The sequence below is a fragment of the Lacerta agilis genome, chromosome 15 (genome assembly GCF_009819535.1).
Source record: "Lacerta agilis isolate rLacAgi1 chromosome 15, rLacAgi1.pri, whole genome shotgun sequence".
Classification (NCBI taxonomy): domain Eukaryota; kingdom Metazoa; phylum Chordata; class Lepidosauria; order Squamata; family Lacertidae; genus Lacerta; species Lacerta agilis.
Genome location: NC_046326.1, coordinates 36,954,715 through 36,975,607, shown reverse-complemented (window position 1 = coordinate 36,975,607; position 20,893 = coordinate 36,954,715). Strand labels below are relative to the sequence as shown.

At 45.7% G+C, this 20,893-nt stretch overlaps 1 protein-coding gene across 3 annotated transcripts in view; it reads right to left on the bottom strand.

The window, feature by feature from the left end:
- Positions 1–3,247: 3,247 nt before the first annotated feature.
- Positions 3,248–20,893, bottom strand: part of HNF1B (HNF1 homeobox B) — a 55,248-nt gene continuing 37,602 nt past the window's right edge. For 2 of the 3 annotated variants that reach the window (XM_033171696.1, XM_033171694.1), the window contains exons 5-9: positions 15,496–15,665; positions 10,868–11,000; positions 9,582–9,767; positions 8,073–8,191; positions 3,248–3,945 (exon numbers count right to left, since the gene is read on the bottom strand). In XM_033171696.1, the coding sequence (XP_033027587.1) occupies positions 3,925–3,945; positions 8,073–8,191; positions 9,582–9,767; positions 10,868–11,000; positions 15,496–15,665 (629 nt within the window). In that variant the 3' untranslated portion in view covers positions 3,248–3,924. Of the gene's footprint in view, positions 3,946–8,072; positions 8,192–9,565; positions 9,768–10,867; positions 11,001–15,495; positions 15,666–20,893 lie in introns of all 3 variants that reach the window. The other variant, XM_033171695.1, reaches the window with a different exon arrangement.

Here is a 20,893-nt window from a genome sequence, read left to right as displayed (position 1 = left end):
CAGGCCTCTGTATCCAGCCCTTGGGAACCTACCCAGGCCATGCCCTGCTCTGCCCTATTGGCTTGAAAGTGTCATTGAACTAACTAGGATTATACCTCTTGGTTGACTGGATTGAGAGGGGTGTACGTTAGGCCACACACCCTTTTGCTGCACACACACCACTGGTATGCGGCCCTCAGAAGGTTACTCAAGTCGGAATCTGGCCCTCAGGCTGAAAAAGAGTTCCTTATCCTTGCATTAGGGGAAAGTGTGCATACAAACGCATATTTGTGCAAACAACATGCAGAAATGCATTATATCAGGAGGAAGTGATTGCGGGAACAGATAGATTAGGCAAAGTTGCATACAAAATATGTTTTTATTTGGAGAAATTAGCACGAAAATACTGATGAACTTTCATGATGATTTTTTTTTAATGTGAATTGCTGCAGGAAGTGTGGGGAACGGGATTTCAGATTGGAACACTGAGAAACTGGGAGGAACTGAAATTGACAGGTATGTCTGTCCCTAATCATGATGATAAATGCTGCAGTTTTGCAGAAAGGGCAGCTCCAGTTTTGAGCAGCAGCTGCAGATTTATTGCAGCATGGCAGGTTGGACCTGGGGTTTTTCAGCTGCTCACCTTTGGCCTTTGCTTGGTCTCTGGGAGGGCAGGTGCCACTTATGGTCAAGGAAACAGGAGGTGATGTCGGAAGACCGAGATGCTAGAGGGAATTGGGGCTGACAAGGGTGTCTGGTGACAAGGGTGACTTCAGGGTGTCTGGACGATCCTGGGCTATAACGGCCTCCAGAAATAGCAAGGACAGTCATTCTCAAGGCTTGCAGGACCATGGACAGGTCACTGAGAGCTAGCACCTTGCTGTAACAGAGGTGTCTTCCAGACAATCTGTTTATTGAGCATCCCTCCCGATTTGCTTGCAGGAAGGCTGGGCAGCACCAGCTATTTATTGAGTTGTCTACTACACAGTGCATTCACTTTCCTAACTGCAAAAAAGCCTGGTGGTGTTTTTTTGGAGGGGTGGAAGTGAGCTAGGTGTACAGAAGCAACAAATCTGCTTTCTGTACAACCTGAATTTGCTGCTACCTGAAAATAGTGGTAAGATAGAAGCGGACAGAGACCCAACTGCAGGTATGACCTTTACTTCTCACAAGGCCCAAACTACTCTTCTCAGACTCTGCCCCACTGTTTTGAGGATTGAAGCTCCTTTCAGGGGCAACCCACAAGCCCCACTGCCAAGTGTTCTATTGCCTCCCTGTGACAAATCCTTTTATGTGATCCTGTGGGGAATGATGCCCATTGAGACTCTTAAGAAGGCTGGCAGATGTTCACTGGCTCAAGGCAGGTGGAGGTTGGTGGGGCAGACCTGCCACCACTGAGTTGTGATCTGTGCTCCTGTGTGAAGGTACTGGAGAGTGAATGGCAGCTGGTGGCAAGAGGCTCAGTCCTTTATTGGGAGGAGAGCCTTCCTTGGGAGTCTCCAGGTACCAGGCTTGGAATGAACAAGATGAATTGAGTCTCGCATCACTGCTGATAATGGGGGTCTAGACCTCTTCCTCAACGTCCTAGTTCAAGGATGGCCTAGTTCTGGCCCAAGAGACAACTATGGCCCCCAGCCTCTCCCCTATCAGGCCCTCAGGACCTTCCCAGGCCACACCCCTTGCCAACCCTGCTTTGCAGCCTCCTTGATTTTTTTGTGCCAGTTTCTGATTCCCTCAGATCATGCCTCTAGCTTGTCTGGATAGAGAGGCAATGGTTGGGGTGTGTGTGTAGAAACAAGCCTACTTTACAGAGGCAAAATTCACATTTAATAATGTGCTTATTTTTTGCCTCTGGCTCTCCCAACCACTGGCATGTGGGCCCCAAAACATTGCCCAGAAGGGAATGCTGCCCTGGCTTGCAGAGACAAAGCAACCATTCAGAACCATTTGTCTATGGTGTTGATGAAACCAAGCCCGAGACATGCAGTTCAGTCCCTTTTGTGGCAGTGGCCTGGATTATGAAGGTGGGAGAGGGCCTCTTCCTTTTGTGATCGCCCTGTTGAATTGCTTTTAGAAGGCTGCAGTGAAGCAGTTTGGCTTAAATTAGGGGGAGAAGGGCAGGCAGATTTTGTTAGGCACCCTCTACCTCGAGACCAGGTGCCAAATGCAGTCTTCCAGCCATCTCTTGTCCAGTCTTCAGGACTTTGCCCGGGCCACACCCCTCACTGACCATTCCGGCATGAATTTGTATTTGGCCAGAAGGTGTCCTTGAACTGAGATGGTATTTCTTGCTTGCCTGGATGGAGAATGCTGCATGTTCCGGCCACACTCGCCCTTGGTAGGTGGCCCTTGCAATGTTGCCTGGGTGAAATGTGGATGTCAGGGGCTGGACTGAGGAATGGTGGGAGCCCCCCCCCTTCTCCTGAACCTTCCCAAGGGCAGGAGGACAGTATTGATTTAGAACAGTGGTTTGCAGAGGGGCATAGTCTAGAGGGGGAAAGCTGGGAAATACTGGGTGAGGAACAGCTAGTAGAAGGAACACCAGCTGGCAGATTCAGTGTCCTTGGACAGCATTCATGACTCCCCTTCACCTAGGACTAGACGGGCTCTGAGAGTGATAGAACAGATAGCGCAGAGGCAACAAGATCAGATTAAACGTAGGAGTGACGTAGATTAATGGCGAAGGAGGGTGTGAACCTTAACAAGATCAGATTACCAAACGTAGGAGTGACGTAGATTAATGGCGAAGGAGGGTGTGAACCTTAACTGGGAGCCACGCCATTTTTAGAGAGATATGCATTCCTTTGTCTCTCGTTGTGATTATTAAAGAAACTATCTGGCAAGAATGCTCCCTTTTGTTTGATCTGTTTAATTACTGCCACCAGGGGCAGGATCCAATTCCCCGAAGCCTGACAGTGGCCAATAATCCAACTGTTACTTTCAGTCTTCAGTTTTGACACCGCTTGGACCATAACCCTTTCTATCTCCCCACCTGAAACACACCATAGGGAATGCTGGTAAATGATCACACTTGGCTAGGAACATGGGAGACAAGACAACTACCCATGAGGCAGGTGTTCTACCTGCAGTCAGAGGCAATATGCTGTGGGGAAAGTGGGATATTGGCCTGATCCAGCAAGCTCTTATGTCCTCAGGTTATTCTCTCCTTCCCTCTTGTGTGTATTAAAAAACCCCCTAAACAAACAAACAAAAAACCCTGGGATTATTGCAAACTAACTTCTGCCCTTCCCAAAAAGAGAGAGAGAAATAATAAAGAGACCTTGTGGTTCTATGTACAAGTGGGGAACATTGCACTTAATTTCTTTTACATCCATTGGACAACATTAACTTTCTTTAATATATAAATCTCTCTGGATAGGCTGTGGGGGGGGGGGAGGAAAGGGAGGAGCCAGGAAATCACGGCCTTTCTCTATATACAGTTCCGTTGGCTCAGTTCGACAGCACAGGCAGCTCATCCTCCACAACCTGAAGTAACAGCCCCAATTTCGCTCTCTGGTCCATTTTGGTAGAGGAATGTAACTTTTTATAAATATGATTGATCTTCAGCTTTTGCACTCTCTCCAAACTCCTCCTCGGTCCAGTATCCATTTTGTTCTCACTTCTCTCGCAAAGAAATGCCCTCAGGGAAGGAAAATACTTTGAAAATCCTTAAAAGACAGTAAGTCTTGGGAAATACTGTGGGCTGGGTGTGTGTGTGACAGAGACCCACAGGGATGTCATCTTTGCACCCGTTGCAAAAGTCACCGAAATGTTTTGTCTTTGAAACTTTCAGCCCTCTCGCCAGGTTTGGTGGGCTCTCTTTGGTATGGTGCCAGACCTCTTGATAACCTCCTGGCCTCAGGACTCTGTCGTCGCTCACTGGCAGGATGATGAGGGGAAATAATCTCTGGTTGCTATAGGCAAAGGAAGTTGAGGTATGGAGCATCACCAAGCTTGCAGTGGACACTAAAAGGGGCAGGGGTATGAGGTGAGGGAAAGAAGAGGGAGGCAGAGGTTAGAAGTCATATACCAGGAGTGGAGAACTTCAGGCCCAGGGGTTAAATGCCTCCAGGCCTCTGAATTCCCCAGGCCACCCCCTCACTGACCAGGCTTCAAGCCCTCCTTGAGTGTTCTTCCCCGGCTGGAATGTGTCATTGAACTCTGATTATGCCTCTCGCTTGTTGAGATGGGAGGACAGAGAAGGGGGTGTGTGTGTATCAGCTAGCCTACTGCACAATGGTAATGTTTACATTCATTGCTGTGCCCACTTTTGCCTCTTGGCCTAGCCCATCACTGGCATGTGGCCCCCAGGAGGTTGCTCAGAAAGGAGTGTGGCCCCTCAGGGTCAATAGGGTTTCCCACACCTGCCACATACAAAAAGATTACTTGGAGAAAAGTAGCACTGAGTGGAGAAAAGAGCATTTCTTTACACTGTAGGATGGTGTTTTGATCTTCTATTTTTATGCTGGAAACCACCATGAGATCTACAGATGAAGGGCGGTATACAATTGTTGTTGCTGCTGCTGTTGTTGTTTGTTATGGTGTGTGTGTGGATGGGACCACTGTGAAAGGTTCCAGACATTTACAAATCGGTTTAGCTGGTTAGGTTTAAGTACAGAGACAGGGCAGGGCTTCAGTAGCACCTTGGATAGCTCCCTGCAGAGCTCAGCCTGGCTGCTCCATAAGAGCAGCACTCAAATGTTGCTTCAGCACCAGCCACCCTCAGACTGAGCCTGAAATAGGAGCTGCGGATCCATCTCAGTAGCTAGCTGAGATGAGCCTCTTCGTTTAAAGGGGCCCACCCTGCTTTAGCACTTGCCAGCTCTGATAGAGCAGGGGAGAATACAGTTGCACTAGGAAACAGTGGTAGCCAACATGGTGCCCTCCAGATGTTGTTGGGTTTCCAACTACCATCAGCCTCATCCAGCCTGGCCAATAGTCAAGGATAAAGAGAGTTGTAATCCAGCAACCTCTGGAGGGCAATTTCTGCACTAGGGCTTCTGAGCTGGAGTTCTCCCAAGTCAGAGGAAGGCAAAGCAACCTCCTTGGACTAGAAAGCTACTTGCACAATGGGCTTCGCTTGTGCAAGTATTTCTGGCTTAGTATGCACATCTGGGGATGGCACCAAGGACCATTCCACTCTGAACCCCCCAACTTCATCCCCAATTCCTCAGTGCCTGGTAAATATGCAGCCAGCTGCATCAGTTCAAGTTTTTTGTTTTGTTTTTCAAAGGGCTTTTAAAAGGGATTTTTTTTTAAAAAAAAAACCCATCTTCTGTGGCTGTTATTTGAAGGTTTGATTGCACATGCTACTGCTGGGGTCTTTGCTGCTTTGGTGCCAACTACTGAACTGTATCATGATGCTGATGGTTGGAATATGGATTGTATGCTCTAATGTTTGTTAACTGTTATTAATGCAAGTCACATTGAGAAGGATATAGTCTGAAAGGCAGCTTAAAAATAAAGGTAAATATAGGTCTATTTATTCCAATCTCTATCTGTACTTGGGTTTGAAATTGTTCTTACATATGAAATTGTTTTTAATATGTTGTTATAATATGGAATTGCTTCTGATTGTTTGTGTATGTGTAGGGCAGTCATTTCGACATGTGGAATTGCTTAAATTGTTTCGACATAATGGTATTTTTTATTGTTGATGTTTTTGCTGTCAAATTGCTTCAAGGTATTTTTCTTGATAATAATTTTTATTAGTTTTCAATTACAGTCCAATAACAGCCTCATTATAACAAGGTATTTTTATGGGAGGTGACTCATAAATGGACTCAAACAAATAAATTTAATAACAAACATTTTTTGTATTATTTTATGTAAACCACTTAGAAATTGTTTTTGATTAAGCACTCTGTGTGTGTGTGTGTGTGTGTTTGTTTGTGTGTGTGTGTAAAACTTGTGTGTAATAAATGGCTGAATAGAGATATAAATATGGGGAAACAAGCTGATTGCTGCCAATTATCCCAAGCAGCTCTCTTCTAACGATAGGCTGAGTTTTCTTTACCACCACCACCCATGCCCATGTTTGACTGCCCCAGCGAGGCTGAGCAAGCAGCATCTTGCTGGGTTTTGATTAAGAGGACGCTTCCTGAATCCAGGAGGGCTTGTTCCAACACGCAAGCATCAAAGTCAACTGGAGGGCAAGATGGAATAATCAATCAAGGACAAAGTTACGGCTGAGTGCCTGGCAGATGAATCAATAGAGCCTTGCTAAGGAAATGGTCTTCTTCCCCCAGTGGTGTGGATGCGCCTGATTGCTTGACTGATGGAGAATGGTGGGCAAGCGGTTTCTCCGGCTCACTACAAAGGGTGGGAACCCAACAGGAGTGGCGGGCCTTGAAAACAACACTTTCACCTTCCAGTGCAGTGTGGTAAACGCTTCTCTGCAGGCCCCATGTGGTTCCAAATCCAGACGGTTGCCACCAACCAATATGGACAACATGCTCATATAAACAAATCAGGCAGGATGGTGGAAACTGAAGATGCCCAGAAGGAACTCTCCAGACAAGGTGAACAAAAGCTCAGTGTTGTAAATTGGTGTAAACTAGAGGGGGGAAATTATTTTCGTGTGCGCACAGATTTCACACACTGGCTGTGATGGATCTGAACTGCTTGTGATGGGACCTAATCTCGTGGTTCTTTCTTAGGCAAAACAATTGAGGGATTTCTCAAAAGGATCTTTACCAAACCAGGCAAAATGTATTGGAGGGTTATTTGTATGTTTATAGATAACCTTAGGACTGGAATGAGGTTTTCGCATCAGGCAAAAATATCTGATGAATATTTTTAAGGGGAGAATTAAACTTTAGCTAAGAGCAAAATTCTCCAAGGGGGTTTCACACCCATTTCTCATTGAACCATGTTTGGCGTTATGGTTGCTAGGCTGGTCATGATGGATCAGTTAAACTAGTCTTAGCCCCTTTCAGCAGTCTGCCAGGGGATGGAAGTTCCAGTCAAATCAAATTCTGTGGAATCAGAACCATGTAGAGTTGGAAGGGAGCCCTGGTCATCTAGTCCAACCCACTGCAATGCAGGAATCTCAAAACACAGTTCCGCCATCCATTTTGAAACCATAACAGACCCTTTCCAAATGTGCTAGCAGTTTTATTGCTGAATCACTAGGAGGTTAGGACTTAGGAAGCTGCCTGACACAAAGTCAGACCACTTGTCCATTTAGCTCAGTATTGTCTACACTGACTGGCAGCAGCTCTCCAGGGTTTTAGAATGGAGACATTCCCAGTTCTGTCTGGAGTGGCTCAAGATTGAACCTGGAACCTTTCGCATGTGAAACATGTGCTCTTATCACTGAGCAACTGGTGGCCCTTTCTCAATGCACCCAACACTCATGCAAACCCCGGTTGTAAGCACTCACAGAGACCCATTCATCAGCCCCTTTTGAGCAACCTCCAGGAAACACTGGCCCTGTATGGGAATCCAAGCTCTCGTTCTAGACATTCTTGAACCCAGCCCATTATAATAATTTTGGCACGCCTTGTTTTCTTTTAAAACGCGAAAGCTTATCTGTTGAGAAGTTCAAGGTTTTCTCCTCTAACTATCTGTTAATCGATAAAAGCTGAATATTTCCCACGGTCTGCAAAGCTGCCTTTAAAGCAGGAGAAAAGAGGACCTTTTGTTAGAACTCCTCACCAAATGGCTCAGACCATTTACAGCAAAATGGACTGGTATGGGGATTTTTGTTTTATTTTTTTGGAGGGGGGGTGCACTAATGTGTCTCCAAAGGTTTCATAAAGAGAGGAGTTGTAAGGGCCGGGCAATCCTCTCCTGACTTCAAATCCCACCCCTGAGGCACTAGGCACAACCAAGTTCTTCCTCAGACCCTCCAAGTGTCACTCACTGGCTGCACCACACATTGTTAGGCCCTTCCTCATCATATCAGGCTCCAGCCCCTAGCTCCCGGGCTCACCTCCCTCAGGAGACGTGGCAACTCTAGTTGTATAGGAGTGTTGTCAGTCATCTAGGAGGCTGGCAGAACCCCAGCTCATATTGGGCTGTGCTCTGAATCTGTGGCTTTCTTTGGCGTACCAGTTTCCACAAAGAAGACTTGGCTGATCATTATTTACCTGTTTACTGGAAGACATATTGGTTAACGAACTGATGCTGCTGGTATCCGTGACCACCATGGCTGAAGGGAACCGGGATGTGTGGGAATACTGAGGGGGTTCCTGCTTGTGCGCGTACACTGTGGAGGGAAACGACAACAGCACTTCTGTCATGTGAGGCAGTGGGGAAGACGGGCAGCCCTTTTAGCGTGCAACTTATAAACGGACCCACCCCATCAATGGAGAAAGACTCACTCCAAACATTCTAAAGCAAGATGTTCTAGGGTGGGGGAGACGATGGCTCTTATATTATTAGTTGGGGGTTTTATTTTATGGAGTTTTAAAATTTGTTAGAAATGGAAGCGGGAGCACAGATTACACTTATTGGTCCCATGTTCAGAACAGAAACCAATCCAGTGAATGCAGGTGGCATTTGCTGTTGTTTTCAGCTTGGAAACTGAATAATTACATCATAATTAGGTAGTATTTCCACCACAGCAGACAGCGAGGCAAATGATGTAATACTGGGAGCTGAACCGCAGCGGAATAGATACAGTGTTGCATGCAATAAATATGGGTCAGAACAGAAACTAATGCCATCTTATTGCCCCTAATGTAGTGCCCCCGCCATCCCTTATCCTTGGAACAAACCTATGACAGAACTGAAGCTAAGAAAGGCTGAGTGGCCCCAACATCACTCTGCAAGCTCTGAGGCCGAATGAGGATTTGAACCCAGGTCTAACCACTACACCACAATTCCAGTTACAGGTAGGTAGCCGTGTTGGTCTGCCATAGTCAAAACAAAATAAAATAAAAAATTCCTTCCAGCAGCACCTTAGAGACCAACTAAGTTTGTTCTTGGTATGAGCTTTCGTGTCCATGCATACCATACCAAGAACAAACTTAGTTGGTCTCTAAGGTGCTACTGGAAGGAATTTTTTTATTTTATTTTGTTTTCACTGCACCAGTGCCCCTTCTGCCCTGTTTTCGCTTCTCAGTCTGCTGTCCATGCCCCTCCAACTCTCCCATCTTAGGGTTCATTATTTTAAACTGGACTTGGACCAGGCAGGGCTGTGTTCTGTAAAAAGCATGGCAAACCCTACTTTCACTAAGGCAGTGATTCGCAGATTCTGCAACTAGGAAGGAGATTCAACGTTTTAAAATTCTGGCCCCTGTAGCAACTGTTTCTCCCAACAATACAGACAAGACAGCAGCTCCGCCACATCTGCATCATACATTTAAAGCCCTCCTGTAGCACTTTAAAGCATTATGGCTTCCCCCAAGGAATCCTGGGAAGTGTAGTCCGCTAAGGGTACTGAGAGTTCTTAGGTACTCTCTTCTTTCCACCAGAGAGCTGCTATCTCCCAGAGCGGTTTAACAATTGATCCCTCTTCCCCAAGGAACTCCCAGAATCCTATGGGGGAAGCCATGGCTGTGAAGGCGATATAATGCCGCTTTAAACATAAGGTGGAGACGTGGGCACAATTAGTCGCTCTTTTCACCTCGGGAAATACCTGACAAGATCCTTACTGTGTGAATTCTGCAGCTGCGTCACCATGAACGGCTGCTGTGCCATATGGTTGGGTGATTGTTGCATGATGGGCTGCTGGTGGGGGCTGTGCAGCTGCTGGGAGAACTGGACGGGCTGCAGGGCTGCCAGGCTGCTGGCCACGCTGTTGATGACGGGGATGCTCTGTGCTTGGGAACTGTTTAGGCCTGGGAGAGAGAGGGGTGAAGAGGGGGAAAGGGGAAACAAATTAGAGCAGGGTGAGGAATCAGCTTTCTGCATGTCTGGAATGTAATCCACAATGCAAAGGTATACGAGTCTCATCCGCTGCTGTTCCCACTTTGCTTCTAACTCTGACCACCACTGTCACACAACCCCTGAAAGGCTGCCTACCAGGGAATGTTTCCTTGAGCTGGGAAATGTCCCCCAGATTATTCCTAACATACATCAATTAACTTTCTGCCTTGATTCACACACAGTGGCACAGTAGTACCTCCGGGTTGTGGAAGAGATCCATTCCGGAGCTCCAGTCGGATCCCGAGGCTTCTGCAACCGGAAAGTGCCTGTTCTGCACATGTGTGTGGCGCAATAGAGCACTACTGCGCATGCGGCGAAACCCGGAAATATACTTCCGGGTTTGCCGCGTGCGTATCCCGAAGGGTACATAACAAGAGGGGCACGTAAGTAGAGGTACCACTGTATGAAATTTCTAGAAATTCTTAAAGTCTCTAAAGCTTTACTCAGAGTAAACCCAATGAGATCAGTAGACCTAAGTTAGCTATGTTCATGAATGGGTTTACTCTGTGTATGACTAACATTGAATACAATCCACTGCTAGCCAAAAAGAGCCTTCCTTCCTTCCACTCTTCAAAGCTCACTTTTTTCTATGAAGCCTCTGGCCCAACCCCTTCATCACCACGTGCTCTGCTGCAGACAGCTAATGTGGTGCTTCCCATAGGAATGATGGACTACATTTCCCATCATCCATTCCCATTGGCTATGCTGGCTGAGGCAGATGGGAGCTGCAGTCCAACGACATCTGGTGGGTACCATGTTGGCTATACCTATCCTATTGTACCTCAGCTTAAGTATGTGTAACTGAAATAACAACATGTTATTTCCATGTTCACGCCTGTTTCCATTTTCCTCGCCTTCCTCGGTTCTTCTCCCATTGTTGAACTTTGGGCTGTAAGATCCTCAGGGGAGAGGCCTGTCTCCTGCTCCCTCCAAAATTCCCTTCACACTGCTGGCACATCATATAAATACGAAAGAAAGATACAGCCTTCCAGTCCAGCAGAAAAGCACTTACTTTGTGTGATAGCCATGACACCTGATAACGGCGCCATGATGAGGTTCTGGGACTGTTGTGGATTATGATGGGAAAAGCTGTGGATGTTCGTGAGAGTGCTGACCGGGGGAAGCCCACCTCCTGGCGCCGTAATCTGCCAAGAAAGGAAGAAGGGTCAATTCAAAACTGAGGCATGGACAGTCAGCCAAACAGCTCTCGCTCCACTGAGTGTCTCATACAGGCAGAAAGTCAGGATATAAAAGTTACAAATAAGCAAGATTGTGCACAGAAGTTTGTGATACAGCCTTTACTACTGTTGTATGTCCTTTTGGAAATATTTTGTTGTTTTACCTCAGAATTCCCAGAGATGCTTACTTTGAGCAGAGGCCTTCCAATTCGCCTCAGATTTTCCTTTGGGGGAAACCCAGTAGCACCGGAGAAATTTATATACATGTATTTACTATTACTTTTACATCCCTCTTCTCCAAGGGCCTTAACGCCGTTTACCACAGCCCCATTTTATGCTCACACCCTTGTCCAGCTCAGAGACAGTATTTGGCCAACGGTCACCCAGTGAGCTGCATGGCCAAGTGGAGATTTGAACCCGGTGCTCCCAGGTCCTAAGTCCAACACCACACATGCTCTTCCCTGGCCCTGAATGATTTTGCTATTCTTATCTCAAAAGTCCTTCAGCATTCCTACAGGCGTCATCACCTGGCCTTCCAAAAACTGGCCTCACATTTCATGGGAGGGGGGCAATTCCCTGGCAGCATTATTTGCAGAGTGCCGTGTGAGCCTGGCTACGGTAGTCAATAAACGACTTTCTGGATGGAAGGCAGGTTGTCTCAGAAGAGAACTATGCATCCCTGGCCAAGGGAGAGAAAGCAGCTATAAAAACCACCCAGTGTGACATGAATCAGTCAAGCTAGGCCAAGGAAAATAACCCCACAAGGTGAATTTCTAGAATATTCTCACACTTCTAGTACTGGAAGCTGGCACTGCCCAAACAAAGAGGGGAAATAAGTTATAATACCAGGAACCGGAGGCTCAGGAACAAGGGGCTAAGAGAGGGCAAAAACGCTTCAGAGGTTGAACTGTGGATGTCTGAAACTGTTTTCAAGATGGCTGTCATTACACTTTGGGCAGGAAGGTCCATTTGCCTGGCCCCGTGCCAACGGCATCATTGCGTGTGCTAAAGTTCACATTCTCCTCAGGGGGGGTCATTGGCCAGGCAGCCGGCCTCACTGAGGACATGCCATCCAACACACTTAACACACCCAGCTGCCACTGTAAATTACCCACAATGCTCTGTGGTGTGGCTATATTGGTGCAGGGCTCTGTGGTCATTCAGGACAGCCTCTGCCTGCTGCTTATCAGGGGAGTGTTGCTCATCCATCAGCAGCATGGTGCTCACCCAACCTTGTGTCAGGGTGGAAATAAGTGCAAGGAGGACATAGGCCATCTGCTGGCTCACAAACATGGGTGACCTGGGGCCACAGTTACTGCCTCTCAACCTAACATGACTAGCAGGGTTGTGAGGATAAAAATGGGGAGGACCTTATACTCCATCTAATAATAATAATAATAATAATAATAATAATAATAATAATAATAATAATAATAAATAATTTATTTATACCCCCACCCATCTGGCTGGGTTTCCCCAGCCACTCTGGGCAGCTTCTAACAGAATATTAAATGCAATAATATATTAAACATTAAAAGCTTCCCTAAACAGGGCTGACTTCAGATGTCTTCTAAAAGTCTTGAGCTCCTTGGAGCAAAGATCGGGTATCAATATAATTAAATAAATAATAAATAAAGCTGAAGTTAGCCCTTCTCCTTGAGGAACTTCTAATAAACCTCCGAGGCAACCTAGGGAAGGAATGGGGGAGAAAACTGGCTTGTGTTTTCATTTTTAATGAGAAACTACTTAATTTGCACTTCGCAGGACCAATATGGAAATTGAAATGCAAGTATCCTTCAAAAATGGCACGTCTCTGAATTTTTGGTGATGCAGCTCTCCAACCAACCAAAAATGCATACTTAGGTGAAAGTGTGCATAATGATGCATGCGTTAGTGAAATTAACATAGAAAATTATGAGAACTGGCTTGCAGAAATGGTTATATAAGTCAAAACTTCATACAAATATGTATTTATTGGGGGGGGGGAATTGCACTAAATTGCTGGAAATTTTCATGAAGATTTCTTTTTTAAAAAAATAATAATAAATTGCTGTGGAGATGTGAAGAAACCAAACGCTATAGATTTGTCCATTTCTACCTTACAGTCCACCAGAAACACAGATGGATTGGAAGCAACTTACAGAGGGCATATCTACTAAAGTTTCAGCGCTCTCTGATCATACAGTATAAGAAAGGGGGGGGGCTCCCTTCAACACAGGACACAATTCCTTGTATGCTTACCTTGAGGAAGGAGACATTCCTCAAGTCCAGGTCGCCTCAGTCAGGCATGCATGTGATACAAAAAAACCACCCCATTTACACAAACCATTTAATGCATCAGCAAATCTTGAAAAAGCGATTAGGGACAGAAAAATATATGAATTCATAAGGACAGGGGAGGGGAGTCACCTGACCAGGAAAGAATTCGACCCCATGGTCATAAAGAAAACTTGCAGAGGCACTGTCCAGTGTTATGACCCTGAGTGCAGAGTCATAAAAGACTGGCTGTGCACACCCAGAGATCAGACTAACACATGTCGGGAATTAAAACATTGGCAAAACGCCTAGGCAAATTCCAATGCAAATTCTGATTTTTACCTGATGGGGCTAGGAGACAAATTTCATTTGATTTTATTTGAAGGGTGTATAATATTTTTTGACGATCATGCACCACAAAGCACTCACAACATGTATCAAAACAGAAACCCCAAGTCTAAATGAAATGCAGCATAAAGCCATTTTTTAAATATCAATGCGGTAATAATAATTCTATAAGCCTACAAAATGGGAAAGAAGTAAAACTGTAGCATAATAACTAAGTTTCATCTAGACACCCACCAACCTGCACAAAAGCTCAGCTCCTGCTTATATCTAGCAGAAGAGGACCATTTTAGCCCCACCTCTTTAGACCTGCCTCCTTAGCCCTTGGTCCTGCCCAATTGGCTACTGGAGGGTTTAAAAAAGGTTCCCCACCTCTGCTTAGATAAAAAAGTAGTTCTTAAAGGCTCCAAGGGATTTTGAAAAACATGCTGTGTTTAACTAGTTTCACAGGGCAATCACAACCTAAATCTGTCCCAGTTCTAATCAGGGGCCCCAGAACCTTGCATTAGAGTTTCCACATAACACATAAACATGATACAGCAGAGTTTAAATGCTACCTATACACACACTGATTGGCCAGTGCCCATGACATCACTAGGTAATGACCCATTCCCCCAATCTCAGGTTAGTTTTGCAGGATTTCTTTTAAGAAAACACTTTCAGGTTCTAATTACGTCGTGAACGGATGGTTAAATATGTATGCAAACTCTTGCTTTTGAAAATAATCACACACACACACACCCTTCCCAAAAAAGGCAGAGTCCACCTGAAACATGGCAGAGGGAGAAAGACCAACAGGTGCCTTTCATTTATCAAGGAGGGACAAAGTTGGGATCAGCCAATGGCCAAGAGGTCTGCCTCTCTTTTTATATAATGTCTTCTTGAGACAGAGAGCCCGCCCTGCCATCTCTATTGGAAAAAAACAGTGGCCTGGTTCACAAGTAACACTAAACCATGCCTAATGATAACCATAGTTAATGAGCCATAGAGTTGAAGCATCTGGCAGACAATCACTTAAACCATGGGGGGTTTTTTATGCCACAGATTTGTTAGAAGCATTAGCAACAGCAGCCGAGCTTTGAGAGTGGCTTGAATTTTTTTACCGCTCTTCACTTGCAGTGACGGTTCCTTAACCATAATTAAGAGATTTGCTTGTAATGTTAAGCCATGGTTAATGTTAACTAAGGCTAATAAACCAGCTGCAAACCTTAGCTATCCATCTTTAACCATAGTTAGCAAGCCATAGTTAAGCTGCTTTGCTGGGTTCACGCATAACACTATGCCATTGTTTAATAAACCATAGTTTACTGTTACATACGAACCAGGACACTATTACTTTTGCTAACATCTGTTGGCCTGAATGTAGATAGTCATAGGGGTTAAAAGAGAAAGGGATCCTGGGAGTTTGCTAAATGACTTCAGTGGCGTTGGAATGATTGAGGGTGGGTTGTGTGTGTGTGTGTTTTAATCAAATGGAATGTCATCAACAGCAAAGAGCAAACAACGATCCACCCCACAGTTCCAATTTAGCAGGCATTCAATCAATACCCTGAGAACGGCTCTGTGTCACATTTATTGGCGGGTTTCAAAGCTTGTGTCACTACCTGTTGCCAGGGAAAAGGTAAGGTCAGCATGATGACTTTTTCCTCAGTGTACTCAGGCTTTCCCCCTTCCCGTCCCTACAAATGCCTCATTGTTTTAATACAGGTCTTGTGCAAAAAAAAAAAAAACCCACATGCACACACAAACCCCCAGAGTTTTCAAAAAAAATAAAATGAAAAAGAGAAAGTTTTGTTTGTTTTGCTTGCTAGGCCATCTTATCTTATCAGTCCCTGAGCTACAATAGGGCAGGTGTGCTCACCATTTTGCTGTCCGGTGGGAGCAGGCTGTGGCTGTGGCCTGGGTCCAAACCGGCTGGAGACACTTGCTGTAGGGCAGCCTGGCTAGTGGTCACCATGGAGCTGTTGCCGTGGTGACTAATGGCGGAGGAGGAAGTGACTTCGTTGCTCCCAGGTTGGCTGTAGCGGACTCCTGGGGAGAAGATAATTCAAATAGTTTCAGGCATGTTATTTATTTGTTTTAAAGGCATTTATATCCTGCTTCACCATTAGCACTTTCTAAGCGGTGTACATTTGATAATAAAAAAGCCATATGGGGAAATAAAACAACTTAAGAGATCACCATAAAACCCACACAGAAACCTGGATGCTACCTTAAAATGCCTCCTGGAATCAGATACAAGCTGTGCAAGTGTGTGGGTGAAAACGTGCAGGTGTGTTGCTTTCTACAGCTGAGATTTTGTGTACACAGAGTCTGTGTGCGTGTTGAACGTGACATGTTAATAACTATACAAGTGTGCAGCTCGGCCATTTTGTGTCCACAAAAGAGCTGTTCACACATTTGACAGGACGCAGGCATAGGCTGCCTCTGCACAAGTACAAGTTTTGGTGTGAAAGTGTATGTTTGTTCACTTGTACAGCTCACCTGTTGTGTACACGCATGCAATGACTGTACACTGGTTTAAAAGGACATGCAAATTATTGTACAGCTCCACTATCTGTATCACACAGGCATGCGGGTTGTACACTTGTTGGATAAAATGTGTGAACACTCCTTTTGTCATTCACGTGAAGGTCAGCAAGGAGGGCTTCTTTCTCATCTCAAGTCAGAGGGAGTTGCACAGGCCTGGGCCCACAACACTGAATGCATGGAGGACCACCAACAGAGACTCCCCCCCTCTAGTCAAGTGACTGGGCAGGGATATAAGGGATCAGGCAGTCATTGAGATGTCCTAAATCCAAGCTGGTAAGTTCCTACACTGACTGGCAGAGGCTCTCCAGGGTTTCAGGTATGGGTCTCTCCCAGCCTTACCTGGAGATGCCAGGGGGTGAACCTGGGACCTTCTGCATGCCAAGCAGATGCTCTGCCACTGAGCTGTGGTCCTTCCCTATATAGTCATATCTCGGAAGTCGAACACCTTGCGAGTTGAACGTTTTGGCTACCAAATGCCGCAGACCAGGAAGTGAGTGTTCCGGTTTGCGAACGTTCTTTGGAACCCGAATGTCCAATGTGGCCTTGGTTTCCAAACATCCTTCCCATATACCAGATGTGTGTCCAACAGTACACACCAGCAACTGTGAGAAAAATAGACAGCTCATCTTGTTAAACAAGGAGCAGTTGGAAGGTACGAAATGATTCACGGTAGGTGTTTAAGTTTTTATATATATATATATAATGTTCAGAACCTTCAGCCATGGGATACACTGGATGCAGCACACGGAGCAGATCAGAAATAATTAACTGAGGAAGCCAGCTGGGAAACAAAATCCCTTTTATCAGTCCTGGGGCTCAAGAAGTAATTTGTTATGCACCGTCATGCGCCACAAACCAAAAGCATTGTTGGAAGGCGAGCTGCTGAAGGAGATAAAGCCCGGGCAGCACCTGGGCAGCTGAAGTGACCACAGTGGACCTGGTAAAGGAGGAATCAGTGGCAGAACCCATGCTTTGCCTGCAGAAGGTCTTGGGTTCAAATCCCAGCATTAAAAAATTAAGAAGAGCCTGCTTATCTCAGCCTAAGCTGCCTCACAGGGTTGTTGTGAAGATGAAATGGGAGGAGAGCCATGTACATCACCTTGAACCCCTTTCTAAGAAAAGGGAATATATGAAATTAATACTTTTTTTTCAGTGGGTACTCAAAGGTACGCAGTACTGACACCTCTCTCTCTCTCTCTCTTTCTTTTTTGTAACTTACTGTAACAACTTCATGGTGAGTACCGGCCCCTATTTTTCTGGGGGGGGGGGGAAGCACGGAATAAATGCAAACACCAACGTGGGTGTGCATGCTGCAAAAAGCTTGTGGTGTAAGCAGCACCCGATCCCACGATGAAAGTTCCGTCTGGAAGAGCCATTTGTCCATCTAGCTCAGTATTGTTGACTCTGACCGGCAGCAACAGCTCTCATGCAAGTCTTTCTCATTACCTACCAGCTTATTCTTTTAACTGGCGAGGCCACCAGGGCTTCAACCTGGGAACTTCTGCATGCGAAACATGACCAGCCCAAGGTCCCTTCCCAAGACTTGCACTCCAGATGAGACTCACACTCAGCCCCACCACTGCCCTGCTCTCTAGTTCTGGATAGCCAACATGGTGCCTTCCAGGGGTTATTGGAACACCCCACCCATCATCACAGACCATTGACCATGCAGGCTGGAGATGATGCGAGTTGTGGTCCAGCATCATCTAGAGGGCTGTTGACTCCTGAGCCAACAGATTACTCCAATGAAGCCCAGCAGCCAGTTGACCAATGCAGGAAACAGGATTTTGAATTAGTTGGATATTTGATGTAATTTTGCAGAGAAGACCACGTGGATGTATCTGCTATCTGGATATATACACTGACTCAGTCAAGCCATGCAAATCCATTTAGTTCACCTCAACCCAGAATATATATACCCCCCCCCAATATATTTAAAGCACATATTCTCTGCCCACAAATAATCCTGGGAACTGTAGTTTGCTGAGGGCGCTGGGAACCGTGAGAGGCAAGCTATGGTTCCCAGAATTATTTGGCGGAAGGCATTTGCTTCAAATGTATGGTGTGTGGATGTTGTGACTCATATAGACCCCATGCCACAGATGCGAAAAGTGTTTTGAGAGGCCTTTTTCTCGATATGTCTTTGGCACCCTCTATTTTCCCCATCCCTGATAATGGAAGAATGCTTTTTTGACAAATGGACCTTTGCCAGCGCAAGTGGACGCCCCAGACATGAACAGGGTAAACATTGCTCAACCTGAAGCGCTGTACACCCGCATTCTTCAACTGTATTCCTAACCTCACGCAAAGGGTGCCCAGGCTCGGGCCAGATCAGAAAGTCTGAAACATTGTTTGAACAATGGGAGGGAAGATAATTAGAACAAAGAGAGCTGAATTTGAGAGACGGGGTTTGTTTTTTCTTAATTGAAACGTAAATAACACCGATTCAATTCATTACCTCCCCCCCCCCCCGACAATCCACGTGGATTTTTGCAATTTTAAAAGGAGAATCTGTTTCTGCTTAGGAATGTTAACTCCAAGGTGAAAAATCTGGTTAAAGAGATAATTAAAGCTTTATGGAACAATCTACATATTTTATTGCATTAATAAACAATACAAGTAAATAATGCCAAGCATTTTTGGAGTTCTGAAGATTCTTGTGCTGATTCTCTTCCACTTCCCTACCCTTCCCCCCCCCACACACTTTTTGGGCCCCCAAATCCTAAAATTTATAGTTACAGTTTATACAGGGTCTTCTGGCAGAATGGGTTTATTTTGAAGCACTGGAGAAACCAAGTACAAACATGCTTTTTCTGATCACGTTCTCTGGTACTGCCCTATCATTAGGCAGTGAGGAGAACTGCTTCAGGCAGAAGAAGCTAGGAGACGGCATTGGCAACCTCCTGGCTGTACCTTTCTGCTGGAGAACAGGGCTGAGTGTGTGAACGCCATGTGGTCTGTCCCTGCACCGCCATAACTAGCCTGCTCCCCTAAGAAGTGGTAGGGAACACTCTCCCATTGCCTGGAACTAGGGCTGAAACGAGGTTCAACTCCCAGTCCACCCAGCTTCTGCAATGGTGCCATCTTGTATTTCACCTCAGGGAGAGAAATGCTTCGGGCTGACCCCGCCTGCGGAGATGGCAAGAACATCAGGAGAGCCCTGCTAGGTCAGACCAAAGGCCTATGTAGTTCAGCAACCTTGCTCTTGGGAGGCATATGGGGCTGGACTAGATGACCCTCATGTTCCCTTCCAACTCTACATTTCTAGGATTCTATGAAAATGCAGTAGCAGTGTATGGCAAAACTGAATGAATTTGTATCGTCATGTGTGTTTTTAATTGGTTGGCAAGTCGTTTTTGGGGATGTGCTTTGGTGGGACAGCAGCATAACATACCAAAACAAGGAAACAAACAACAACATCTCTTACCTGCCTATTGCTATTATCATTAATAATAGTTTATATCCCACACTTCCTCCCAAATGAGCTCATCCACACTTCCACTCGTCCCATGCCTAGAAAAGACTGGGCTGAGCAGTTTCCCAATGTCTCGTGCTTTCTAGGCATGAGTCTCAAGTGGTTAAGCCAGGCATGGCCAAACTTGGCACTCCAGCTGTTTTGGGACTACAACTCCCATCATCCCTAGCTAACAGGACCAGTGGTCAGAGATGATGGGAATTGTAGTCCCAAAACAGCTGGAGGGCCAAGTTTGGCGATGCCTGGGTTAAGCCTTTGACTTGCTGCTTTCCCCTGGAAAACCCGCTCTTTAGGAGCTAAATCAGAGCAAATGTCAATCTGGAGAAAACCCAATGACATTTGTTCCCATTCGGGGCTGTGTGGATGAACCCAAACTCACAAATGATAAAACAGTTAAGACACTGAAAAACAATTCCAATAAAGATGCAGACTGGGGAAGATCTCTACTTAAGAAGCTTGTTTGGGACCAGGTGGTCCTAGGGTGGGCTGCGACAATTTAACAGTACAATATTACAACAGTTAATGATGGAATAACCATCATTACGATTACAAGGAAGACAATAGGAAGGCTCCTAATTAGGGCTGGCCGATACCTGGCTTTCAACATTGTGATATATCACCAGCCAAACATTGTGATATACTGATATATCACGATGTCTGAAATAAGGGTGGAGGTAGGTAGAGGCATTGGCTGGCTTCCCCCCATTGTGATTTTTGCATAAAACACACACACATCATGATTTATGACATATTGCCAGGTCAAAAATTATGAAACCAATATAATTATATGGACTTCAAAACCGGTTTTGGACGATACACCGCCCAGCCCACATACACATCATGATTTGCAATATACTGCCAGGTCAAAAATTATGAAACGGATATCACAATATGGACTTCAAACCGGTTTTGGACAATATATCAATATATTGCCCAGTCCTACTCCTGAACTCCCTTGCCTGCCTTCTCTCTGTATGTGTGTGTGGAGTCAAAGTCCAGGTCAAAGTGTTGTACCTTCAACAAACTAAGACTACACAGTGAAGGTGCTGGGTGCATCTTTGTGGGGAGGGAATTCTCCACAATTCAGGGGCTGCCACAAATAATGCCCTCTCCTGGGCAGACCCCCCCCCCCCGCAAAAAAAAAAAAACCTGATGGTGAAGGAACTATCAAGAGGACCCCCCTCTGGTGATCTTAACACCTGAGATGGTCTATAGGGAAGGAGGTGGTTTCTCAGATATATTTGAGGCTCAA